The 27,817-nt window shown below is 43.7% G+C and overlaps 1 protein-coding gene across 2 annotated transcripts; it reads left to right on the top strand.

Annotated features, from left to right (window-relative positions):
- The first annotated feature begins 155 nt into the window (after positions 1–155).
- phc2b (polyhomeotic homolog 2b (Drosophila)) lies at positions 156–26,213 on the top strand. Of its 2 annotated transcripts, none has more exons than XM_061833352.1 (15): positions 156–966; positions 13,396–13,789; positions 14,241–14,402; positions 14,518–14,592; positions 15,164–15,325; positions 15,617–15,763; positions 16,888–17,182; positions 18,590–18,921; positions 19,384–19,606; positions 20,272–20,483; positions 20,917–21,046; positions 21,188–21,293; positions 21,480–21,594; positions 23,128–23,455; positions 24,759–26,213. In XM_061833352.1, exons 2-15 carry the CDS (start codon positions 13,454–13,456, stop codon positions 24,911–24,913), a joined length of 2,778 nt encoding a protein of 925 aa, XP_061689336.1. In that variant the 5' UTR covers positions 156–966; positions 13,396–13,453; the 3' UTR covers positions 24,914–26,213. The 2 variants fall into 2 exon arrangements, with proteins under 2 accessions (XP_061689336.1, XP_061689335.1); XM_061833351.1 differs by having other exon boundaries at positions 162–972.
- Positions 26,214–27,817: the final 1,604 nt, after the last annotated feature.

Here is a 27,817-nt window from a genome sequence, read left to right as displayed (position 1 = left end):
CTGTTCAACACATTTAGCACGTCTGTCATACATACGCGGATCTTTTGTTATGTTACGAGAGACCGATTACGTGGTCCGCCCCAAACTATTATTTTTTTTTTTTAAGTAGCTGTGTACACACCTACCTGTCATTTGGGACCCACAGAGCTCTCGTCCTTTGCACCCGTGCAATCCATTTTTCACGACGAACCAGGTCTCTTGCAAACTTATGAAGGGTAAATCCATCCTCCCGAGTGTTCGAGCAATGTCCAGCAATGCAACGAGCCGGCATTTTGGCTAACACGAAGGAACAAAGAGCTACCTTCCAGGAGGTTAAACTAATAGAAACAAACGGGTCCACTTGAGGGCGGTCCCGCCATGTACGTCACTTCCTGCTTCTTCTCCAAAACAAATCCCTCGAGAGGACTTTCGTGGCAGGAGTTACAAAAAGTCATACACGTCAAAATCATGTTTTGTGGTGGGGAAAAAAAACACGTGTCCATGTCAGCTGCTGTTTTTTTTCCATTAATAAATACTAAAAATCATGCATTTCATGACAGTGGCACTTTAATTTCGCACACGAGGGGGTGGGTAGGCTCTCCAGAGAGTTTGCATTGAAATTAGCATTAAATGCCCCCTCCCTTAAAAGGGTGTTTTAGGGTTAATGGCTCCCGGTTGCCGTGGAGACCAAAACGGCGGTGAAGTTGACAGGCGCTCCGTCGCCTTGTAACTGGAGACGAGAAGGGGGCGGAGACACGCCGCCCCGTGCTCTCGGCTCATTGGTCACCCGGTGGGTCACGTGTCCGGTATGGAATGCAAATACCAAAAAAAAAAAAAAAGAAAAAAAAAAAGAAAAAGTTGCTCTGCTATCGCTGCGCTTCTGCTGGCGTTTAGCGGCGCTTCGGCGGGCCAGAAATGGAGCGCGTAGTAAACTGAGCGAGGGAAACACAACACCCAAGAAGGAAGGGCGACCCGAAGAGGCTTCCGGTAAGGGTAAGCGGGTGACTAATTTCTTCCAAAGTCGCCTTTTTCTCCCACCCTCTACTGGCTCGCTCGCTCGCTCGCTAGTGTGCTGGTACGCGGGAGGCTGCATCGCTAAGCTAAAACATGCGTCTCCCCTCCCCGTCCCCTCCACCACTAAACTTAACATTTTCGCGTCGTTGGTGCATTTAAGTGCACACATGTGTTTGTTTTTGTCAACACCCGGTTCCGTGCGCTCACGTTAGCTCGGTAGCGTGATGGAAGTCCTCATCGACGCCTCGGAAAATAACAAACGCGTCAAGGGTAACATTTTTAAAAGAGGCTGTCAAGCTCGGTTGCGCCGTAGCAGCCCCAAAGGCTCGTTTTGAGGAGAAGACGTCACAAACGCTATTTTGACGCGTGTGCGTGGCTCTCCGCTCACCTCACGTTGAACTCCTTCCTCGGTTTACATTTGCCAGGCACGCGTGGGTTGACCACGTGACTGCGATGGGTAGTCGCAGTGACGGGCCACAACATTGAGGCTGCATCCGTATATCGCACTTCAGGGATGACACTAACACATCTGTAAATTCTTGGTCTTTTTTTAACCAGAGGGTCGTGTTGCAAATCTCAGTGGGGGAAAAAACAAAAATACAGCTCGTTGTTGGATGCCGGTCTCCATCTGGAGTGCTGTCAAGGTGGTCTTGAGCAATGTAGTACAGTGTTCCCCCCGTTATTCACTAGGGTTACATTCTTTGCACCCCCGCGAATAACGAAAACCCGCGAGTAATGGATGCAGTATGTATGATATGTACCATATTTTTTGCAAACTTAGGGTGGACTTAAACGTCTTAAATTTGATCCAAAATGGACAGCATACCTTTTGTGCACAATGTGTTATTTTCACGTGACGCCCTCGAACGGCGGCCATTTTCGATCCCTGAGCTCCCGTTACTCATACATACGCAAAGGGGACGACGTTATGTTTCTAACTGCATTTATTGAAGACGCAACCGACAGCACAATCAAGCCCAGACTGACTATTCGGCTACCTGGTATACACACATTGTGGGACTCAGGACCGTGTCACAAAAGCGGAGTATTGTGCCCTGGATCTTTTACTCTATGTGACAGAAATCACGAAGGATCATCACTTACCCGTATGCTAACACGGAAAATGAAAAGGCGGTGGAATATTATTTTTTTAATATTAAGGCAAACTCCATTTTTTCAAATTTTTTTTTTTTAATTCTTGTAGTAAATGACGTTACAGGTATTTTAAAATTTGAATTCACGTAAGCAAGTCAGATTCAGAATTTAAAGCACAAATAATAGTAATAATTTCTGGCCAATGGTATTTTTAGAGCTTCCCGCGAGGTAAGCTTATATGCCTTATATGGTCCTCGCGGGCTACCATTCGCCCGCGAGCACAGAGTTAGTGACCCCTGCGTTAGGTAGAGAGGTTAAATGGTGGCGCACAGTGGCGTGTGGGTAATTCAGCAAAAAATGTGACATCAGTGAAAACAACCCATACCTATGTATGATATGTACCATATTTTTGCAACCTTAGGGTGGACTTAAACGTCTTAAATTTTCTCCAAAATGGACGGCATACCTTTTGTGCACAATTATTGTGTGACTTGTCAAATGAAGTACTCTCGAACACTGGTTACACTGTTAGCATGCATGCCAGCACGTCTTTTAGCATGTATGTAAGCTACCATATGATGGCGCTCACGAGGCGGTGAGGAACAAGCAGAAGAAGGTTATGTGGCCCCGCACACTGCGTTTCTATGCCGGTTATTATGTTGTATACACGCATGATGTCACATCAAACCTAACATTATCACACCACAGGGTACAGAATAGCAAAACTAGCAATTAATAAAACAAATAAAAGAATGACTCAAGAAATAATAGACAAAATATGCACTTCAAATGCTATTTATCTCCTCCCAGCATGCTTTGCGGTACCGCTGGAACTCAGAGTGCCGGAAATGCTGACAGTACGTAGTAGTAAGTGTACTTTGTTGCACATCTCACACAAATGCTGGAAATCAGTGTGCATGTAAGGTGCACTACATTATTAGGCGCCATGTCTAATGTCAATTCAGAAGAGAATTCAAACCCTCTGCCATAAGGAAAATATGGTACATAAAAATAAAAAATAAAAAAAAACTTGGAGAGCAAAATCCGCGAATGGGAAAGAGCACGATGTATATTCACTTGCATGCAGGTTGAAAACATTCACAAGTCATCATTTGATTTACGCTGAATGTAACATCCTAACAAAATTGAAACTGGGATTTACACATTAAAAGAAAAAAAAAAATCAACAATGTTACCCATACTCAACTAACACAAAGGCACTTTTTCTCATTTTCCCTCTCATTTCTTTGGTACCTCGTACCTGACCCATTTATATCATCAACGCCACCTGTGAGATTGATTCATCAGAGACTCTCCCTCAGCCTTTTCCTAATTTGCGTGATTTGCCGGAACTATTTCACTGGATGGTATTTATAGATTACAGGGCAAGATTTTTCATTTTGAGGTTACTACTGCACCCTCAGCGACTGCGCTTTTGGGAATATATTAACAGTGGATTATATTTGTGAATTTGATTGTAGAACGAACGCAATTACACGAGTAACACTATACTGGAATAAATGTTCCCAGTTCATGACAGATTTTTTTTTTTTTTAATTAACCTGTAAATGAACCTAGAATAGCTAGTCAGTATTGGGCCACAGGTGATCCGGAACCGATTGAATCCAACTTTGAGTGAGTGAAGCAGGGGAGACCCTGGTGTAGTCACCAGCCAGTTGCATGTTACAAATATACAATCAACCATTTTGTCAGTCTTCAGTTAATCTAACAAGGATGTTTTGGGAATGGAGGTAGAAATCTGGAGTACCTGGAGAAAATGCACGCATAGGGAGAAAACGCAAGTTCCACACATCAGGATCCAAAGCCGATGGACCTTTCCGACTGGCGATCTTAAGCTCCGCCCCCTTAGCTACAGTTGCCATGTCCCACAAGCATCCAAAATGGCAGGTTTGAAGTCGATTCTCTTAACGCGTATTCTAGATAATATTGCGGTATTTATTTTGCCAAATGCGTCAGACTTGTCCAAGAGAGTTCTACAGAGAGGTCTCAACTATTTCACGCAAGGATATGTACACGGAATTAAGATTTTGGACGGAGCAGGATGCAATGTCAGAGTTACGGCGAAATATTCGCGATCGATGCAAAAAAAAAAAAAAAAGTTTGACGCCTCACAAACTTCACATTTAAATCCAAAAGGATTAAATAGTGGAATCGTACTGCGCATGTAAGGCAGGGTGAGTATTTTTTACATGGAAAGATGACGGGAAAAATCATTGCAGTCTTTATAAGTGAGTTAGGTTCAATTTTCTACATTCAAACAATGGTGATTAACTCAGTCAGTACCGTAGTCACCAGATGAAAAAGTTTGACTGGGCTCCTAATGGCAGCCAGTGCTCTGTCTTAAAAGTCTGATGTGATACAAACAGGCAAATAGACATTTCTCTTGCATGACAAGGCGCATTTACATATCACTAACCTGACTCTCCAGCATAAAACATGACACACTTCATTCATCAGGTCAGTGATACACTAACAAAGTGAAAGTTGTGCCTGCAATGTATAAAGCTCTGATAATAATTTAATCAAACTCAGAGAAGATACTTCTCCCTCACTTACCTTCGAACATACAGCCTTGTGTTTGTTGATATTGTACACGTTTAGTTGTACGTGCGGTCTTCCGCGAGCCTTAATCCATCGAAGACACTTCGTCAATTGTGTTTTAGGCTTTGGAAAAGGAATCAACCGGGGTCCCTTGTAACCTAGCAGGATATCTTCCATCAGAATTGCACGTTCCCCAAGCGTGTCCGAGGACCATTTTCTTCGTAACATGAACTTGTCCAAGCGCTCGCTACTGACAACCAGCATTGCTCGTGGAACAATAGAGCGAGAGGGGCGTGTCGAGACAATGCAGCTATCTGATTGGCTATTATTGTACAAGTGATTGACAGGTCAGAAAGGTCCGTTGACCATGGTAGGTATGCCATTTTAGTTGGCGTCGATTTTTGCCAAAACAATAAACTGAATTCTTCTACATTCATAAATCCTGGTAAAAACATATTTTGAGGTCCTCGCGCTGCACTTCGCAGAGCAGAGTGAACAGTCGACCAACCCATTCACCCAACCATTTTTTTGCCTCTTGGAACGGCAGCGTGCTGTGATGACAGCAAACTCAATTCGAGAGGCGGTTGCCAAGTGTTGTCTTCAAAAATCTTGGCACCCCTGGCCAATGGGTGAATGCGTTCTGTCAAATTTTTATTAGCATTTCAAGTCATCATTAAAAAAGGGGACACGAGGGCCTAATTATTGTATACCTTCAGCGCACGGAGCAATTTTGATGTAAAAACCATACGTGGGCTGCAGTCTCACATGGAGGCACTGTGTTTTTTTTTTTTTTTTTTTTTTTTTTTTTTAACCCTCCTGGAAAAGCTTGTAAGCCTCTGCATTGCTGTTGTGACTAATAATGAGGCGAGTATCCCTTTTGAAAAGAAGACCTGGTTTGTTTGCTTTTAAAACCCCTTTGCTTGCTCGTTGAAAAGCGCTCCGTTTAGTCTAGTGTCACATGATGGTTTAGAGAGTCTGGTTTTCATGCCCTAAGGTTCATCATCATCAAGCAGCCACCCTATCATTGTCCCTTTCTTCTTTTTTTGTTGACCCGACCCCCACCCCCCCTCCCTCCTCGCCTCACCAGTGCAAGACTGGAAGCCCACATCCCAGGCCGCACCTCCAGCTAATCTATATGCTAATGAGAAGTTGATTATCAATGAGCTTCATGCATGGTCGGACCCAATCAATACAACATTTCAGCGCCACGGCTACATTTCACCGAGCCAGACGTGCGGGTGCCGTCTTAATGTGTTGGGGCAGACCTTAAGCGCGCCATTATCCTCTGATTCCATCTACGCGGAGTGCTCATGAATGAATTGTGTTCTCGTCCCGGGGAGGCTTTGAATTCCAAAAGTCAAAAAGTCAGTCAATTCAGAGTGTATTTCTATTATATATATAATAGATTTGTCATTCGGATGATAATTACAGCTCATTCTTAGAACTTAATGGGTCTTCTGTTTTCGACAGGGCTTAATTCTGGTCTTGGTGATGCTTCCCGAATTGGTATGCAAGTGAACACGAAGTAGTCTCGCGCAAAACTCCGCTAACGCATTAGTTCAGGGATTTTGTATTGATTGAGGAGTCTGCTACCGATAGTCGTATCTCTCCCCTCTGTGAATGGATATCCGGTCGGATCGGTTTATTGTAACCAACCCTAATATTTAATACTCAGAAAAGATGGTGTGAATGCTGACGAATGTGTTTTCACTGTCCTAGTTTCGTTTTTTTTTTTTTTTATCTGCTATGCTAAACTGCTTCTTAAACATATGGGTGATGAGTCAGGCCAGAGAATTGAAGATGTGATGTCTTTTTAAAGAGTTTGAGATACTGCCAATAGCACATCTCTAGTGATGACATCCTATTGCTAGAAGCTGTTTATGGAGTAGCATGTGGTTGACACTTCCGATCCTTTTCCCGTGTTCTATGTGGTAACTCAATACATCTCCACACTTGCCAGAATGTCTGGGACCAAAAAATCTGAATATACCCCTCTCATATACATAATATTTATTAGTAATGCCCTGACTGGGTGGGTGGAGAGTGTGTGCGACAGAAGAGTCTCCGCTAGGATGAAGGGCAAAGTTTATAAAACAGTGGTGAGGCCGGCCGTGATGGACGGATTAGAGACGGTGGCACTTAAGAAACAACAGGAAGCAGAACTGGAGGTGGCAGAAATGAATATGTTGAGGTTCTCGCTTGGATAGGATTAGAAATGAGCTCGTTAGAGGGACAGCCACAGTTGGATGTTTTGGAAACAAGGTGAGACAGAGCAGACCTGGATGGTTTGGACATGTCCAGAGGCGAGAGAGTGAGGAAATTGGTAGGAGGATGGCAAGGATGGAGCTACCAGGGAAAAGAGCGAGACGAAGACCAAAGAAAGGGTTGATGGATGTGGTCAGGGAAGACATGAGGACAGTGGGTGTTGGAGAAGAAGATGCACGAGGACAAGCCGAAAGGAAAAGAAGAAAAAGTAATGCCCTGACCGAAATGCGTTATTGATGGGGAGCAAAAATTGAAGGACATGTATAGGGAAAGAGCTGCTTCTCTATCAGCCAATCAGCAGACCGCTTCAAGTCGACACCTGGTTCTCCCCGCGTTTGTGTAAATAAACCCTTGTCGCCCCCACTGGATATGGATCGAAATAGCCTGGTTTAAATGTCCGTGGCAAATGGTTGTGTATTACTGTCTCGTTCGCGAGATAAAGTACGTTGCTGCTCATGTCCCGTCCTCCTAACTACTGGTTATTTGTTCAAATAATTCAGTTTGGGGAATTTTATTTGCTGTTAAGGTTTAAATAAATGGAAGTGTGCAGTCAGGACAACAGAAGCCGTAGTCACATACGTCATGTCGGGATCCCTGCAAACGTGCATGCATGCATGCAAAAAAAAATGGTTACCATAGGGGGGAGGGAGCGGACAATTATTACCATCATCTTCATTAGAGAGCATCCTGCTATCCAATCAGCGCGCCGCGCTGCTCGGGGATTCCGCCGTTGCCTCGTTGGCTGTCGCTAGGATACGACATAATCAGGAGGCAGGCTGCGGCCTGGTTGGCGGAGCGGAGTGTCGATGCCGGGACGGCAAGCTCGCCGTGCGTTAGGGGGTAGGTGGAGGTGTGGAAGGAGAGATGTTGGGGGGTGGGTGGGCTGATATAGCACACTGGCACATACGCGTTCAGTCAGTCAGTCGCTCAGTCAATCAGTCAGCCAAGCAAGCGCTTGCGGGGAGGCAGACAAAGAAGAGCATCATCCTGAAGTAGGACAGCACGGTCCCGGGGGATGGGCCATCATACCCCTGCATCGCGTTGGGGGGGCCACAGGAGGTAGGAGAGCCGGGGTTGCGGGGCTTTGTCTCGGCAGCTGAGCACCCTTCTTCGTGCGCGCACAAACATTCGCAGTCGCCAACCTTGCATATTAATTTGTGGCTTTGTATGTTGGGCTTGACGGAGGCTGGTCGCCGTCCACGTTGCGTTGGAGCCAGCCAGTCCGTCTGTCTGTCTGTCTGTGACTGCCTCCTAATGGCACTTGACAAATCCTCAAGACACGGGTCTGTCCGTCCACAATGAAAACATCACATCCGCTTGAGGATGCGGGTAGCCGCCGCCGACTTGCCGTCGTTGTTAGTACACTTTGGTTGGCTTCACGCCGCAAGTTTCGAGTGGCACGATTCCGAAAAACTGAAAATCTGATCCATCCTGTTAACGTGAGCCTGACGTAATTAAAATATGGCAATAAGTGGCGTAGCCACATGTGCGCCCAAACAAGACCCCTGCGGCGCATTGCAACTACAGCGGTAGCATAGACCATTAAATAGGGGAAAAAATGGTATTACGTGCTTTTAAACATACGTCGGATGAATTCAGTCCAGGCCACCCAAAATGTAATATTTGGCTCCGTTATTTATTATTGTTTATATTGCTGCTTACTTGTGTTTTGGGCTTTAAATTGTCCCAGTTGTGGCCCATCCTCGCATCTGTGTTGACATTATTTATCAGGAAATTTAAGTAACGGCACATTTTTATGTTATTATACATTTTATTGTTCGAGTTGGTATCGGAAGTGTTTGCATTGTGTACTGCCATTAACAGATTTCTGCAAAATCACGTTTAATCGTGGATTTAATTAGCGAAAAAATGTTCCTCCTGCGAGCAATATTCATTAGTCTGTGGTCGCTTTGAGTATTGTGATCAAAGAAAATTATTTAATAGTAAACCACGTTAACTGTGATTCCAGAGATCATTTTAAAGGTTTAAAGGTAAAGAACTACGAGTGCTTTAATGAAAAAAAAATAAAAAAATATGAGCCGGCAAGACTGTCAAATAGTTGGCAATTCATCTGCCAGCACTTACCTACGTGGCTCTCGGACTTCCTGCCCCATAAAACATCACAGTGATTGATTTTTCACAAAACGACAAATTCAAATGTGTCCCACCCAACTATTTTCACCCGTCATTGTATATCAAGGACTTCATAGTCTTTGCAGCTTTCATTTTTGACTTCTCAGACAGTTGAAGTGCATACTGGAGTAAAGACATTTGTTTGTTATCAAGCTATTTTTAACACTTTGGATCGGTTATTAATTTGTAAATAACACACGTGGACTGACCAATACTGTAGATTTGTGTAAAAAAAAAAAAAAAAAAAAAATGCAGACATGGGAGGTTTCCGCCCGACAGTGTTGAAATGTAAATGCAATGATATTAGATATTATTGAAATATGCGTGGAAGTAGTCAAGGGATAATAAAGCCTTTTAAATGGGAATTCGGATACGAGTTGGTGTAAGGTCAGCATGTGTTTTTCTTGATGCAAATGTGCTATGTGGGGACAGTACTGTGTTTGTGGGTGTACGCCATCACGCTGTCACTGATGGATGGGTGCTTTCCCCTCACGGACAAACTGCTGGGGCCAAACGGATCATTTCCAGAGGGGGCTCCCCTCCCCATCGCTCTTTGAATACAGCGCTATTGCCCCTGCTGCTTTTGTGTACAACCTGGAGTGTTCACGTTGTCTGATTGGATTTTAGTACTGACCAGGAGAAGCTCATCCCTGCTTTGATCTCAGGTAGACTTGACTGCTGTGATGCTATTTGGACGGAACTCCCCAAAAAAGAGCATTAAACAGCTGCAGCTCATTCAGAATGCTGCAGCTCGGGTTCTGGCCAGAACAAAGAGGTCAGAGTACGTAAGTCAAATTTTAAAGTCCTTACATTGGCTTCCAGTCGGCTTTAAACATTTTTTTTTAAAGTTTTGCTACATGTCTATAAATTACCAAATGGTTGAGGTCCTGGCTTACGGAATACAAACCCAGTAGAGCTCGGAGATCGACTGACTCGGGTCAAATAGTGGAAGCAAACATGGTGAAGCAGCATTTAGCTATTATGCTGCACACTAATGGAATAAGTTGTCAACAGAGGTGATGTCAGCCCCAAGTGTGAATGTTTTCTCATACTTTTGTGAGCACTTTTAATATTTCTTGCACTATACGCTGTTTTTAATTGTAGTTTCATTTGTCATATATATATATATATATATATATATAAAATTAGTTTTTTTTTTCCCTTGTTTTAAACATTTTCTTTGCATTGAAAACCTTTTAATCATGTAAAGCACATTGAGTTACCTTGTGTATGAAATGCGCTACATAAATAATTCTGCTTTGCCTTGCTTACTACTACTTACGGCAATGTTTTGAATGGTAGTGAGGCCTTATGATGTCTTTATTTTCTTTCTCAAGCGTAAAGTTTTTCAGCCCAAGAAATGTTTTTTTTCTCCATTTACCCGACAATTTGCATTTAATGGAATAGCATATGGTTCCTTAAGGGTTTTTCATTTAGAGGTCTGCAAAATAAGCAGGCCGTGCATCTGGGCTTGGGCCCCTAATCCTCTCTAAATAGTAATGAGAAGAAGGAGGAGGAGGAGGATGCAGTAATGGCTTTAGAATGGCAGTGTGGCGGCAGCGTAGGTCCTGATTTAATTACTTCCATCAGACCCTCCTCACACTGTTTAAAATCCTCAAGCCTCTCTCTCAACCTTCACCCCTCATTTTGCTGTTTAATTACACGCACACACCTTTAACCTCCCGGCTCGAAATTCTATCCTCCCCACTTTTAAGCTTTCTTTTTCAGCCCCATCAGCTGGTGACCCCCACTTCCTCTGTAGCGTCTCCACTTCCTCTTCTTTGGTCTCAAAAGATGGATTTACTGCTTTGCTTCAGTTTGTTTTTCCGTCTCTCTCTGAAGTGGCGCAGTTGGGATATGCATTTGGCGGCATTAAAATAAAAGCTCATGGAATCTTCCAAATGTGGATGTGTACGGAATGGATGAGTGAAAATTTGTTCCAAAATAACACATTCAAATGAATTTGGTGTCAATCTAAAAGTACAGTGAAGGTAAAATTGGGCAATTTAACAAACTATAAAGATGCTACATTAGAGGTGCGTCAATCATCATCCATCATCATCATTATTATGAGATATAAATGGGGAGAAGAGTAACCCCATGATAATATTGGTATTGTTTCTGTAGTTCTGTTTACCTTCATGTTGTCTGTGCTGTGGTTGACACTTGTGATATTTGGCTGCAACAATTAATCCAATAACTCTCTTAATTTGTTTACACACAAAATTGACGCAAAGTCTCAACCTCAAAGATGACTTTCCCTAATTTTCCTGCAATTAGATAGACCAAAGAGTGCGTAAAAGACAGATGGTCTAAACGTTGGGAGCGTTTCACGCTGCCATGCAGGATGATTTTGATAGTTGACCAGTCACAGATTATTTTTGTGATTAGTTGGATTAATAGGATCATATTGCTGGTGTCATGCTGCTATGAATGTCTCAGGCCTTGCATAGCATTCTATTTTTGGTGAAATATTGAAATTCTTTAGAGTCCATTGCCAACGCCAACTATTCGTAGTTCTTCTGGGTGCGACCGATATTGTGAATGGGTCACGACCAAAACGCAAACAGGCAGTGAACAGAATAGCTTTTTTTTTTCCTTAAAGTTGTTCTCTTTTGCCTCTCTTTGCCTCGAAAAAACATGTAGTGATGCGTAGTCTTGTGTGTTTTTAAACAAAATGCAGAGGCGCGGTGTTTTATTTACAAGCAGCTAATTGCACCCACTTCTGTTATTAATTTGCTCTTGGATGCGCACTTCAACTGAATCAATTTCCCTTCTGACATTAATGCCTGCGGCGGCATCAGAGAGTTGGCCTCACCCTTTGCACTTCCCCTGTGATTTATTTCTCCAATCTTAAAAAAAAAAAGATTCATAGTCTGTCTGTGGATCCTTAGAACCTCAACACAATCTATTCCAGGAGGAGGTTTGACTCTTTTCTCTGTAAGGATGAATCGTGTTTTTGTGAAACGTTATACAACACTTGGAACATTGGGATGCCGTTCACGTGCAATTCAAATTTCAAATGGCAGCTAAATTAGTTGCTAACAGTCAGTGATGAAATCTAGTTGCAGTACTCTACGTTTCAGTCGCGTTTGACGGCGTCACTCATTGCGCGCTGAATGAATATGTTAGTTTTCAGACCCGAGCATTGATGGGGAACGCTAATCTTGCAAAAACGTGGGCAGCTCTGCTTATCTTGTTTGCGGTAGTAATGGATAGGCTGACAGATAAGGTTAGACTGGAATCCCCTTGGACCATGATGTTCGCAGATGATATTGCAATCTGCAGTGAAAGCAGGGAGCAGGCGGAGGAACAATTAGAAAGATGGAGACACGCACTGGAAAGGAGAGGAATGAAGATTAGCCGAAGTAAAACAGAATATATGTGCGTGAATGAGAGGGGCGGAGGGGGAAGAGTGAAGAGATAGCGAGGGTGGATGACTTCAACAATCTAGAACAACGGTGAGTGCGGTAAGGAAGTGAATTAACTGGTCCAAGCGTGGTGGAACAGTTGGCGGGAGTTGACTGGTGTTCTGTGTGACAGAAGAGTCTATGCGAGGATGAAGAGAAATGTTTATAAAACAGTGGCGAGGCCGGGCCATGATGTACGGATTAGAGATGGTGGCACTGAAGAGACAACAGGAAGCAGAACTGGAGTTGCCAGAAATAAAGACGCTGAGGTTCTCGCTTGGTGTGAGCAGGTTGGATAGGATTAGAAATGAGCTCATTAGAGGGACACACAAAGTTGGATGTTTTAGAGACAAGGTGAGAGAGAACAAACTTCGATGGTTTGGACATGTCCAGAGGTGAGAGAGTGACTATGTTAGTAGAAGGGTGTTGAGGATGGAGGTGCCAGGCAAAAGAGCGGGAGGAAGACCAAAGAAAAGGTTGATGGATGTTGTGAAGGAGGACATGAGGACAGTGGGTGTAAGAGAGAAAGATGCACGAGATGGGCTTAGATGGAAAAAGATGACATGCTGTGGCGACCCCTCGGCCGAAAGAAAAAGAAGAAGAAGAGTCCTTGAAAGTGCATCTAGATCTGATCAGTATATATATTTTCTTTACCCCCATAATTTTCTTTACATACACCACATTGTTCGAATGCATATAAATAAATATAACTGACATTTTTGGTGCATATAATTGTGAGAACCTGACATTTTCATAGCTTTTCCTCTCTACCTGAAGCAAATATTACTCGAGCTCCAATGTATTTGGCCTATGAGGGATTTGAGTGTGGCTTGTTTGTCCCGGATATGTCAGCCGTTCACTTTGCTTTGTGCTTGCCTCTGCAACACCGAAACGCGTTTCCTTTCTCACGCGCACCGCTTTCTGTGCCGTGTTCCAGGCACAGGCGGGCCATTCAGAAAAGCCGGGGGTCAAAGGTGAGAAGAGCAGAGGGGACCATGAGCGAGCCGGGGCCCCCCGCCGCACCCGCTACCACCACCACCACCACCACCGCTGCCACCACAACCACCAGTGGCGGCACCTCCGCGACCACCACCGGCACCAGCACCACCTCCTCCAGCTCGACTACGGCCGCTAGCAGTAACATGACGACACCTTCTACTGCCACTACTGCTTCTGCTAGCAGTACTACTACCAGTTGCAGCAGCAGCAGTAGTAGTAGCAGCACTAGTACAACTAGTACTAGTAGTAGTAGTACTACTACTACTGCAGCAAGACAGGCAGTCCCTCAAATTTCAGTTTATGGTGGGATACCCGACCGGCAAACTGTGCAGGTGATTGCTCAAATAGCTGTTTTTACGCGACTGAAAAAGAGAGAGAGATGTTCATGTAGTGTCAGGTCTTCAGTGACAGTCAAAGAAAGGAATGTTCTTTGCACTTTAGTGCTCTCGACACCCTGACCCTGAGGATTAGCCTCCGCACTGGCTCAATGAGGGCAGGTTTCTCCTCCATTCAGACCGGCGGCATTGTTACCAAGCGGAATAAAAGAGAATTGGTCGTTTAGTACCATACTAGAGCTGCCTTTGCTTAAACTCATTTTGAGATGGCCAGAAGCTGAGGTGCCGTTGTCGCCCGTGTAAAATTAGCCACCCCTAAATTCTCAACAGTCTCAATAAGTTTCCACCCGCACTGCATTTGTTTGTTATCAGAAAATATGAAAAAATCATGAGGTTGCGCTTGACACGTCTTCATCCGGCGCTTGTTTTGGCTTGCTCTGCCGATCAGGTGATCCAGCAGGCTCTCCACAGGCAGCCCAACACGGCGGCGCAGTACCTGCAGCAGATGTACGCGGCCCAACAGCAGCATCTCATGTTACAGACGGCGGCGCTTCAGCAGCAGCACAGCCTCAGCACCGCTCAGCTGCAGAGCCTGGCTGCCGTGCAGCAGGTGATAACATTGCTACCCGGCAACCGCCCCCCCCCCCTTTTTTTTTATGTATTCACCTTGTATGTTTTATTCAGTATTGAAATATTTTTCTACCATCTCGGCCACCTTGCCACAGGCCAGTATCGCAGCAGGCCGCCAGAACTCCCAGAACGGCACAACTTCTCAGCAAACGGGATCGACTCAGACCACGGTGAGAACAATTTTTGAAGTAGCTGGGATGACGCGCAGTAAAGCGCAAATATAAGTGTAATAGTGTGTTTATTAAATATAGAGATTATGACACCTCTTTTCCTCCTCCACGTGGCCTCCCCAAGATAAACAATTTGACTCAATAACACCGCTTCTGGAACATGATCAAGCCCACCAGTTTGACCGAATGATTTGAAACTGGGTTGAGATTACGTTTACAATTTACTTTATTAAATGCATATTTGTAATGATTCGGGGCCAAACTAACAGGTGAAGGGTGTCATAGCATTGTTGATTGTTATATTTCTCACGTATTAATCACCTTTATGATGGCCTCATTACGCCCGAAATCCAACAATATTTTGCAAACGTGAAAATGTTTGTATTTTGTAGGAGTCTGAATGTGGCCCCACCAAGTCGGCCATTTTGGTTTGAAGCAACGAGTTCTTCCTCAGTAGCGCTCCATGAAAAGTGATGAGAAAAAAAAGTTGACCCCCTCACCAGTAGAGATGGAATTTGTGTGCCTATACCATGTGTTTTTCCTAAGTTCTGACAACTCCCCCCCCCCGTAGATCAACCTGACCGCCTCGCCGGCAGCTGCGCAGCTGATCAGCCGTGCCCAGAGCATCACTTCGGCTCCCACCAGTATTTCCCAGCAGGCCGTTCTGCTGGGCAGCCCGTCGAGCCCCACCCTCACAGCCAGCCAGGCGCAGATGTACCTGCGTGCACAGATGGTGGGAACATAGCGCAAGAAATAATGCCTTTCTAGTAGATGACTTCTGGTGACTCAAGTGTGTGTGTGTGTGTGTGTGTTGTGTATTATTTTTATGGATACTGAATGGTTTGATGGCCTCAGTTAATTAGTGCAATGTGTTGCAGATGGGATAATTTTGATTTTTTTTTTTTTTTTGTTTTTTTTTTTTAAACTGAAGTTGGTCTCCTTTGCTGAAGGCTGGCATTCTGTTGAGCGCTTATGCTGACGTGTTCTTGACTGCAGTGCGTGAATGTTCTCTGGCGTTTTGCAGGCCCAGCAGAGCAACGTTTTCCAGGCCCAGCAGAGCAACCTGGTGCAAGTGGCCAGGAGTTTGGGGCGAGCCGTGCCCCTGTCGCCGCAGCTGATCTTCACGCCGACGGCCACCGTGACTGCGATGCAATCCGACAGCTCAGCTCAGGTGCGCCGGCTGTCATCATTCATTTCTGCAAACGGCTTGTGACTGCTTGTGTGTTGGGGGGTGGGGTGGAATTGCTCTGAAATTGACAAGTCTTCCGAACCAAAAAAATTGGGACTATAAGAATGCGTCGTCATTAGGGTCTTATGGACAAATAACCATTCACGCTCACATTCAATTCTACCATATGGACAATTTGGCAACTTCAAGGAACCCGTCATACTATTTTTGTCATGTGAGAGGAAGCCACGTTATCTAGAGAAACCCCACCCACGTCAGCATCGGCCGAACATGCAAACTCCACACAGGAAAGCCGGGCCCGATATTCAAACCAGTAATTTCAGAATTGTGAGGTCGGCATGCTATGTACTAGACCACTATGACGTTTTATTCACTTACAGGACTCAAATTCTAAACTATTGTTTACACAAAAAATGGTGCGAAGGAGGAGGTTCATTTGGTTCTTGTGCGAGCGATATTTCTTTACAAACTGACACCCCTAACTGCCACGGTAGTCCTCTTACATTGTTTTTATTTTCATTTTTTTTGGTCTGTCATCAGCGATCATGATTTGTGAAACTTAACAAGATGAAAAAAAAACCAACAACATTCTGTAATGCTCTCATAAATTTAACTGAGCATGTTTTGTTGTGCGCCACATGTTCTTCATTGCAGCGCAAAGTATTTCATTGTTTGCCGTTTGTAACCTCAAACATCATAAAACCGATGACGCCCTGTACTCGCTCTTTCAAACTACAAAAACAAAAATAGTTTGAGAGAGGGTACGTTTTTGTCAACGTGCACTGCTTAAGTAAAAAGTAGAATTTATCAATTTGTTAAAGACAACAATTTTTGGTCAAGAAGTGTGTGGAACCCTTTTAAATACATCAGGATTCGTGATGGGAGCCAAGAATAAAAAAAAAAAAAAAAAAAAAATCTCAAAGTATGCATATATTCTGTCATCACTATTAATTTATAATGCACTTACTTAACTTTTCCCGCATTGAATATTCATTTATTCATATAATTAATGGGGATGGGTTCCAGCTCACACTAAAAAGGGCAAGTGCTATAAAAAAATTGTTGGAATCATCAGCCACTAAAATCAGATTTCTTTTTGTCTCCAGAATCAGGTCCAAAATCTGGCCATACGCGGCCAACAGGGATCGACCACATCCTCCTCGCAGACTCAGACGCTGCAGGCTCTCAGTCTGAAGCAGAGCCCGGTGCCCATCCAGCCTGCCTCTCTTGTAAAGAACCCGGGACAAGGGGGGCAACCGTCCGCGGCGGTCAAGTCCGCCTTGTCTGAAAGCGCCTCCGAGGTGGGAAAGAAGGGGGACGCCGCCGCGGTCACGGAGGCCCGTGCCATTAACATGAGCCGCAACGTCACAACAGTCAGCGCGCAGCCACTAATTGCTCCAGGTGAGTGGCATCTGTAAAGCTGCGTTGGGATTGTGTGTGTTTACAAATTCCTCCCACGGTTTTGAGTTCGGACTCTAAAAACTACTTCTATACTTCTAAACAATGAATAATAGTTGGATATTGGGAGATAAATTCACAAATTTGCAGATGGACACCTGAGGGAATTCAATTTGATAAATGGGCGAATCGTCATCAGAAAGCGATTGTACAAATTAAAATGTGCCTTCCCCAAAAAAGACTTTTAGACTTTTTTTTTTAAACTTCCATTAGACTTTGGTCATTTTTTCTTTCCCAAATCGATATAAAAATGTTTAAAAGGATTGCTCTATTCGACATTGCAATGTTACTGTCTCAACAAACCTTACAATACAACTGCTACTATACAAATGGACTTTACATAGATAAGACCACTAGGTGACAGTATTGCTCCGCAAATGTCAAACGTCGATGTCTTCAAAGACCAAATAGTTTCATTTGGTTGTTCTTATTATGATTATAATACACTGGTTAACTTTTTGCAAAAAATGTTAAAATTTTATTCAAGTTTAGATGTGTGTTATCTTTTGTGTTCTTGTCTTTCTACATTGTGTAATGCGGCCTTGTGTTCCTAAAAAGGTACTATATAAGTCCATGCTGTTATTGTTGTTATTATGATTGAGTGATTATTATGGATATTGGCAATAAAACTGAATTTGGTACTTGGAACTGTAATGGGCGGCACGGTGACTCAGCTGGTAAAACGTTGGCCTCACAGTTCTCAGGTCCCAGGTTCATTCCTGGAGTTTGCTTGTCCTCCCTGTGCCTGCGTGGCTTTTCTCCTGGTGGGCTTTCCGGTTTCCTCCCCATCCCAAAAACATGCAACATTAATTGGAGACTCTAAATTGCCCCTAGGTGTGATTGTGAGTGTGGCTGTTTGTCTCGATGTGCTCTGCGATGAGCTGGCGACCAGTTCAGAGTGTACCCTGGCTCCTGCCTGATGACAGCTGGGATTGGCTTCAGCACTCCTGTGACCCTTGTGAGGTTAAGCAGCTAAGAAAATGGATGGATGGATGGATGGATGGATGGAACTGTAATGTAATTTTAGACAAAATAAATGGTAGCTGTGAAGCAAAAATATTGTCAATAATCTTGGGCTCTATTTTTTCGGCACTCTGTTCTTTGTTTAGGATGTTGATGAACCATTTCTGAGATGTTGAACCAACTAAAAAATAAAATGGTACCCATTATTATTCACTCTTGCTGTAATTTTGGGTCAGAACTAATAGCCAATACCTCTCTATATAGAAGTAACACACGTGCACGCACACCGGGTTTAATATGTCCTCAGAGTGACTTGATAGTAGCCTGCAAGGCGCAGTGAATTTCTTCATAAAATTGAAATAAAAATGTTCCTTCTTTCCTTTGCAGCCTACACGCAGATTCAGCCCCACTCGCTGGTTCAGCAGCACAAGCAGCAGCAGCAGTTTGTGGTCCATCACAGCCAAAGTTCCCAGAGGGCCCCCGGTCAGCTGCTGCAAACGGCGTCCATTCAGCCGTCGCCGCAGCCCGTCCCCGTGCTGCCCAAGCCGGCGCCGCACCAGCCCGCCGCTCCTGGCCAGCACGCCACCATCTTCCACTCCACCATCAGCTCCCACACGCTCCCGCCCCCCGCCTCATCCTCCTCTGCTTCCACGATGACGAGTCAGGCCAAAGCTCAGCCCGTGCAGCTCACAGCCATTAACCTTCAAATACATCCCACTGTAAGAGTCGCAACTTACCCAACAATTTGCTCATTTAAGGCCAAACAGATGCCAACCAACTATTTGATGTTAGAAAGTGTAGCGTGGTTGCCTTTCTCCTCAACATGAAGATTTTTGGTCATAAATATTGAAGATGTTATTTAAGAATTTCGATCCTGACCCGTTTTGGAGCCTATAATTGCAACCAAGCCACACTCTTCAGACCTAAGCATAATTTTATAGGATCATCTTATCAGACGTAAGATTGTCTGGTTTCACTTCCTCGGTCAGGACGTGGGAAAATTGAGACAAAAACAGACGATTGTCTTTGTGTGTACCGGGCCCAATAGGTGGTGCTATAACCCCTTAATTGTAAATTAATTTTAGTCAAGGATAAGACAATAATATGTGGAAAAGTCTATAATTATCAAGGAAAAAGTATATCTCCTCCCTTTAATATTTTGTTTTCCATGACCACCACAGGCCTCTCGACCGCTGGTTCAGGAGTGTAAAGATAAGCCGACTTCACTCGTGGTGAGGGAGACTTGTGCAACCTCCAGCGTGCAGCAACAAAAGCTGTCACCGCCAGCGCCGGCGCCAACGCCGACGCCGGCACCACCACAGCAGCCGCAAAGTACGCCATCGCAACCCAGGAAGCCCGGAGAGCAGCCCAAATCTGACCCGCCGTCACAAGGTCACCCACAAGGTAAATCAAAGGGTTGCAAAGGTGGGGTGTGTGTTTGTGTGTGTGTGTGGGGCGGGGGATTTCTATGGCAATTTAAAATGGAGAACTTTGGAAATATATATATTCAGCGTTTGCAAATATCTTTGTGAGTACTATTGTTGGTTGAAGTTGAAATGTGTGCGCCCACACACACACACACACACACACACAGCCGGCATGGTGGTGCGGCTGTACAGTGTTGGCCTCACAGTTTTGAGGACCTAGCGTACTCTACTACTAAAGCATGCATTTTAAGCAAAAAATACATTTCTTAAATTATTTTATCATATAAAGTATTTAAATTATACATGTATTTTTTTACTACGCAGTTTATTATCAGGAAAAAAAAACCCTTTAAAAAGCCCAATTTTTTAGGATTGCAACGCATTATTTCTTTTTCCATTCATTGTAATGTAAAACATCGATTCGGTTTTTGTACAAATAACTTCTCGAACCCTTTCTGGAATGGATTGCGGTCGAGAACCCAGGCATCACTTGTGTTTTTTTTCTTTGGAATTATTACACTTGATGATACTGATTAAGTGTATTACACAACAACAACAACAATCATAATAATAGACGTAATTTTGCTACTTCTACTAATTTACTTACTACTTTTTGTTTTTGTTGTGTCATTTCCCGCTCAGGGGGGGGTGTGACCAAGAGGCCGGCGCCCGCACCTGGGACCCCACCGCCAGCCATGACCCCGGCAAACGACGGCGAGGCGCCCGACGTGACAGCGGTCACGTCACACAACGGCGAGAGCAAGCCGCCGCAGGCCATCGTCAAGCCACAGGTCCTCACGCACGTCATCGAGGGCTTTGTCATCCAGGAGGGTGCCGAGCCGTTCCCAGTGTGTGTAAGTGGCAACCCCCCACCCCCCGGGGGCAGCCAGACTCGAATCAACGAGCCCGGAGCTGTCGGGAAGCTGTCAGCCTGCAAACACAAGAGCCCGACTTGCTCTATGTTGGCTGACGGCGCACAGCTTGTCTGTGATACCGGCGTTAATTATGGACACGTCGCATTCGCTGAAAGATACACAAAGTGGTGTGCGAATGTCACCGTTGGACATAAAATATAGAAGATGAAATACCGAAAAATACAGAAAGACGGAGGCGCTTAGAGGCATTATCACCTCCTCTAGTTGTAGCTTGGGAAAGACTAAACCCTGATTTTCTTTTTTTTTTTTTTAGAAAAAAATTAAACAAGATTTACCTGCTGTACATACTGCAAATAATCATGTGTCATCTCTTAATTTTGTAATAATTATTTGCACACTTCCGTGTCGACAGGTGGAGCGTCTCCCCATCCTCATCAACAGCCCCAAGAAACTGGACAGTCAGCTGTCCTCCGACCCAGACAAAACTCCGGTCAGCAACGCGGCAAACTCCGACTCTGAGCCCGAAGACTTAAACCAGACAGGTGAGGTGAAAAAACGCTGAGGTTGTGTTTCCTTTGCATGCATTTTATAACCAATATTTACTTGGTTGTTGAACTTATTTGATCTCACTTTATTAACTCCAAATATGAGAAGAAGCTGTCATTGGCATCTTTTCTCAACAGAAAAGGATCAAGAGCCCAAGCTTACGTGCGAGTACTGCGGCTGGGTGGACTTTGCCTACACGTTCAAGGGCTCGAAGCGCTTCTGCTCCATGGTTTGTGCTAAGAGGCAAGTCGCCGTTTATGTTTTCGATGAAATATCAATCAGTTGAAGAACAGAAGCGCTCTCCATTCTTATATTTGCATGCAAAATGTAAAAGTCATTTGTGTTTGTGGGATGCTCTCCAGTGAAAGGTTATTGTTCATAAATCATTGCTTTCTAATAATACAAATGATCTGAAATGTTTGTGCACAGGTACAACGTAGGCTGCACAAAGCGCATTGGACTGTTCCGTCCAGAGAAAACCAAGCCGGCTAACCGCTGGCGCAGAAGAGATCAGGGCCGCTCCAGTATTGAAGCAAAGAAACGGGTATGCCAAACGCGCCACAGAGCCTCGTCTTACTTAAATGCATAGATGCATTTTTGTTTTCCACAATCAATCAAAAACAATTCCCAAGCGTGTACCGTAATTTCCGCCCTATAAGCCGCAACTTTTTTCACACGCTTTCAACCCTGCGGTTTATGCGGCGATGCGGCTAATGTGTGCATTTTTTCTAACGGCCGCAAGGGGGCACTCCAGCAGAAAAGGTAAGAGTGAGACCGGTGGAATATATGTGCCGAGGAAGTGACTTTTACCGGCGTGGCCCAGTTAGTGCTGCAGTAGCGTGTTACTGCTGTGTCTGAGTGATTTTTACGGGTATCTTTTTTTTCTAACCAGCCCTGTTAGCACGGCGCTAGCATTAAACTCTCTGTGTACCGTCTTTATTTGTAAATCTCGTGTTTCAATGTGGGGACTTGCGGCTTTTACACATCTGCGCCTTATATATGTACCAAATGGTATTTCCTTTACAAATGCACTGGGTGAGGCTTATAACCAGGTGCGCTCTGTAGGCCGGGAATTACGCAAAATAAAAGGTCGCTGATGTTCTTCAGTTGAAATACAACAAGGTTGAGAAATGAAAGCACCTCCACTAGATTCACTGTCACTTAAATTACTCGTTTTTGGGTGGGCGATTTTATCTCATACAAATATAGTGCATGGCTCGGTTGACACGTTGACCGGGATTACTGATTATAAGCCTTGGTACACAGAGTTTAACGTAGGGGTCACCAACGCGGTGCCCGCGGGCGAATGGTAGCCCGCGAGGACCATATAAGGCGCTGGCAAGGTATGTTCTAAAAAAATCATAGGCCACAAATTGTTACTATACTATTATTTGTGCTTTAAATTCTGAATCTGACTTGCTTACGTCAATCAGTCATGTTATTTACTACAATAAATTAAAACAAAAATATTTTATGTAGGTGTAATGAACTGAGTCTGAAATTTGCCGCAAACGGGTCACGTAGTCCTTCATACGATCGGTGCTCACGAAGTAGCCCTGAAAAAGGTTGCTGAGCCCTGGTTTAACGCTAGCACTGCGCTAGCGTTAGCGTGGCTCATTAAACTCTGTAACCGGGTGCGCTAACACTAGCGCCGTGCTAACACTAGCGCCACGTCACCACATAAACCGCAGGGTTGAAAATGTGTGAAAAAAGTCACGGCTTGTAGGCCGGAAATTACGGTACTCAGTTTCATCAACTTGCGACGCTTCGACTGCTCTAGTACGTGTTGTGTTTATATATATATATATATATATACACTAACACACACTTTTTCATCCCTGTGCAATACTCTATTAAAATGTGGAAATACATGACTGCGTTATTAGTTTCAAAGTTTTTGAAAAGTTTGTATTGTCTCCTGTTGTGATTTAGATGATCAGACTACATTTTTGCAGAAATTGAAGCAATTCCTTTCACTGTAGTGAAGTTGTTTGTGATGTTTCTCAAGACTGTGACTCATAAAACGTATGTCTTTCCCACCCCCACCTCCTATTTATTTTTTTATCAACCTTCTCAGAAGATATCCCCGTCGCCCCAGCAGACTCAGGGCGGCTCCGTGTCCTCGCCGCATCCCTCCCAGCCCAGCCAGGAGGAGTCCAGCCCGTGTTCGGAAATGTCAAGCTACGAGGAGCCCCCGTCGCCGCTGTCGGCGGCCAGCTCGGGACCCCCGGCGACCCCCGCCCCGGCTCCGGTTCCCGTCCAGCGGCAGACCAGCAGGGCGGCGTCAGATCCGGAGCCCCTCGGCCGCAGAGACGCGACTGCCGCTTTGTGTCAGCCTTTCTTACCCAACGACCCCACCAAGTGGAATGTGGAGGAAGTGTACGAGTTCATTTGTTCATTACCAGGTCAGTAAAAAAAAAAAAAAAAATTGCAACGTCTCCATTCACGCAATATGTAATCTAAGAGTGGTTCCATCATAACAACACTGTCAAATAGATATTAACCCTTTTGAAATGTGTCTTGGACGTTCATATTTTTAAGATTAGAAATTGGTTGCTGTATCCTATTGGTAGGGATCACGGTGGAACGTTTGTACGCCAAAGGAAAATTAACTTTGTACATCTTTTTCAACATAGTCATTGTACAAACGTTCATCAATGGAGGGAAATTACATTTCTGTTTTGACAGTTAAAAAAAAAAATACAGATTTTAATCTGGAAAAGTTGAAAGACGTTTTTAAAAGCAATAACTTCAACTTTATTTTATATAATTTTTTTTTAATTTAACACTGAAGTACGACTCCAATGTAACAATACATTTCTATCCTGTCAGTATTGTGTGTTTCCTACAAACTGTAGTATAACCCACATTCATAAGTCAAATACTCTTTGACAGTGTCAATTTAGCAGACTATATGAAAGAGCAATAATATTGGTTCTCATTAGATTTTGAAGTTGCACCGATAGAGCTCGTGCACATACGTCATAAGATCACGTGAACGCGGAAGTGTGTTCGGCCACACGTTAACTTTTGTCAGAATCCATCAATCTTTTCAACTAGTATTCAATACAAATACCAATATTTAAATAAATGACCCCTGGTTTTACACAAACTCACAATAATTAACTTTGATCGGGAAAAAAAAAAAAAAGAGGACGGTGTCATCTCCACAGAACGTACACGGGAGCGATTGCGGCCACACTTTAACCTCCGTAAACCCCTGTGACGGACCTTTTTTTTTTTTTCTTTTTTTTTTTTAACACGCATTGGCCTCAAATTGGCCAAATTGGCATTATAAATACTTTTTGGTAATTTGCCATTGAGAAGAATAATTCCTGCCTGAAATGAAACAATCGGTACACAGGCCGTGTGTGTATTTTGGGTGGGCACCATCCATCATGTTTAATTGCTGAAATCCATCAATATTTTCTGGTCTTTTCAGCTGGTATTCCATAAAATGATCCCTTTGAATATCTGTCTCGTCTGTTGTGACAACAAACAGCACAACAGGTCTCGAGTATTGTAAATATTCTCCTCCGGCACAATGTCGAGCAGCTCTTTTTGACCGGCAATATGGCGCCGTGAAAATGGTGACGTCACGTGCACGAGCTCGATAGAAGCGGTGTCCTATTTGCTTTGTATGAGTGCATTTTGTACATTATCCATTGTTTGACAATATATATATATATTTTTTTTGTATCCGTGCAGGCTGCCAGGAGATCGCCGACGAGTTCCGCTCCCAAGAGATCGACGGCCAAGCTTTGCTCCTGTTGAAGGAGGACCACCTGATGAGCACCATGAACATCAAACTGGGCCCGGCGCTCAAGATCTTCGCACGCATCAACATGCTCAAAGACTCGTAGCGAAGGCTGCGTGCGTTTTTTTTTTTTTTTTTTTTTTTTTTTTTTTGGGGTCTCTGACTGCACTGTGACCTCAGCGTCTCATCTTCACGGACTCCTGCACGCGACGGCGGCCGCGTCACCATCTGACCGAGGATTTTAGTTCTGGGAAACTGACTGAGATTGAAGGCGGCATTAAGTGTTAATCAGGAGAAAGTTTCTTTCATCGGGATTCAGATGTAAGAGTGCATCTTAATAAATTATCATCAAGTTGGAAAGTTCGTTTATATCAGTAAAAAGGGATTCATTAAACTTGCAGAACGGCAGTTCCTACTTAATTTCTACGTTAAAAATGAATTTTTTTTTTTTTAATTCTCGATGGCAAATTTGGGTTTTTTTTGTTAGCGCTTATCATCGAGATTGCAAAAACAAAATAATGAAATCACTTTGGACGTTTTCTACGGTATTCTAAGTTGGATGCACCTGCAAATGTGGTTTACAGAAGCGTAACAGTTTTAAGGGCTGAGAGAGTCAAATGAGCACTGCCGTCATTTTTTTTTTTTTTTTTTTAATAAGACGTTTTGTAGTTTTGCCTAGGAAACGGCAAAACAGGCTGTATTTTCTGTGAACCGAAGATTGTATTAATGGTCAGCAGGAATGTTCCTGCCAAGTGTTCCTGTACAATTTTGTCCATTTATGTTTCACTTTCGTGGCACTTTTTTTTTTTTTTTTTTTTAAACCTTCACCTTAAACATGAACCGTGCTATACGTGCCAGACTGACTGAAACCGTGTGGTTAACTTATCCTTGTTATTTGAATAGAGAAATGATGTTTAATATTTTTTGAAATATGCAAATGTATAAAAAAAAAACACTGAGTGTTTTTCTATTTGTTTTTGTAAATTATGTCCGGTTTGTGTGCTTAGTGGCCGTGGAGGACTTTTCTAGGTTAACATTTTTTTTTTTTTTTTTAATGCTTTGTGTTTAACGGCGTCGTTTGGTACGCAGCTTTTTTTTGCAGCTATAAATGATTTCGACTTCAATTTTGGTCTCCTTTAATTGTCCGCCCCGATTTAACAACAATTTTGCTTTCTTAGCAGGAGAAGCTCTGATGTGAGTGAAAGTAGGTCTGAATTGCTGGACATTGTTGCAGGAAGAAACGTCTTTCCTCCTGCAGGTGGCGCTGTTGTGTGTGTCATTGATTGGGCTGAGGTCAGGATGGAAGTCAAGGTAAGTCAAAAAGTTGTATTTTCCAAACAATTATCAAATCACGATCTGTTATGTGTCGATAATCCTGGTTATTCCGACTTCCTTCTTAAAAACGGAAACATGCTCGTCAGCTTTATTAAAGATTGTAAATTACTCACAAGTGTGAATGTGGATGAACTTCTGTTTGTCGTTTTTTTTTTTTTTTTTTTTTTGGTAACAGGCAAACCTCTCCCTTGAAATGTATTTTGAACTCCAAATTTAGATCTAGCCGTACTTGTGTGCATGCAGAGCTTCTCCCACCGGCTCCCAGCGAAAATGCAAACATTTCTGGTTGAACAGTGTCTTTCATTTGGGCCAAGGTTCTTAATCCTCGTTGGAGTTTGGACTTGGTTGATTTTAGATCTAAAATGACAGAAGTTTCAAGCGACAATGGACTGATCCTTACGACTCCTGTTTCACGGCGAATTATCGCAATAATCAAATGTTTGGCATTATTGTCTACCATAATGATCCCTGTCTAGCATCACGCATCGGTCTATTGCAGGGGTGCCAAGACTTTTTTACCCCAAGATCTACTTTTCAAGCAGTCAGCGTCTCACAAGCAACCGACGACTGATGATGGTCCCAAACCGTTTTAAGCTTAATGTTATGTTGCCTCCTATATTTAAAATACAGAATTAGCTTGTTGTGCACTGTGTTGTCGGTGCTTTCATCCTGGATCAGGCTGTGCCAAGGTGGAATTTGAAAATGACACACCATCTCCTCCTGCACTCTCTACTTTGGTTTCAGACCAGACGTTTCCCCACTCGGAAAAGAGAAAATCTCGTCCAGTTTAACCAATTTTTCTTCGATTATTCAGACGCTCTTATCGTCATTGCATCTTAAAACAACATCATTTCTTTTTTAAGTTTCTCCATTAATATTCAAAGTAAACATAAGCAGCATGTCCAGCTTGTTTTTCCTCTACGTCGCCCAGACTGTGTTGCTAACTAAAACAGCGGTGGTGGATGCTGTCATTATAAAACACATTGAGGCGCTGCGTAAGTACTGTAACATTTGTAATTATGAGTGTACGTCTTTAAGAGCGGGGGAGGGCAGGATTTAAGGTAAACTAGGAAAAAGGGAGTGTGGCAGAGCAGCGATCGTTGTTCGAGAAAGTTCCATGTGCTGCCTAAAAGAAACCAGTGGCTTCTTCTTTTCATTTTTTACAGTATGTATGTGAATTGTGCCATTTTATGTAACAACCAGTCATCCCTCACTCATTGAATCACTTTGCAAAATGCCACAAACTGAATAGCTGTATGTTACACTTTCAATTTGCATTGTATTATTTTTATTTTTTTTTGCACGCAACGCAGAGTATCGGCGAAGAGACTGCATCACGCGCAGTTTAGAGGGAACATTGACTGGCATCTATTTTTGGGGCCCGCTGTCCTGCGATCGACCAAGACTGCCCCGATCCCCTACCGACACGTTGAGCAACCCCGGTCTATCGTATCTCCTTGAGAATGTCCCTCATTTAGGCCAATTCCCTCGTCGGGTTTTCCTGCTTAATTACCACAATTGCACCAGAGAACTTTTCGACTTCACCAGGATTCTTACATTTACGTCATTGTGGGCTAATCAGACAAAAAAACAACAACGCCGACATCAGACTCGTGCGACGGTTTTCCGTGATATCGTTTTAATATCATGAATATAATATTGCTTCTTGAAATTT

This window comes from Syngnathoides biaculeatus, chromosome 10 (genome assembly GCF_019802595.1).
Source record: "Syngnathoides biaculeatus isolate LvHL_M chromosome 10, ASM1980259v1, whole genome shotgun sequence".
Lineage (NCBI taxonomy): Eukaryota > Metazoa > Chordata > Actinopteri > Syngnathiformes > Syngnathidae > Syngnathoides > Syngnathoides biaculeatus.
Note: the sequence above shows the minus strand (reverse complement) of the source record. Positions and strands in the feature narration are given on the sequence as shown.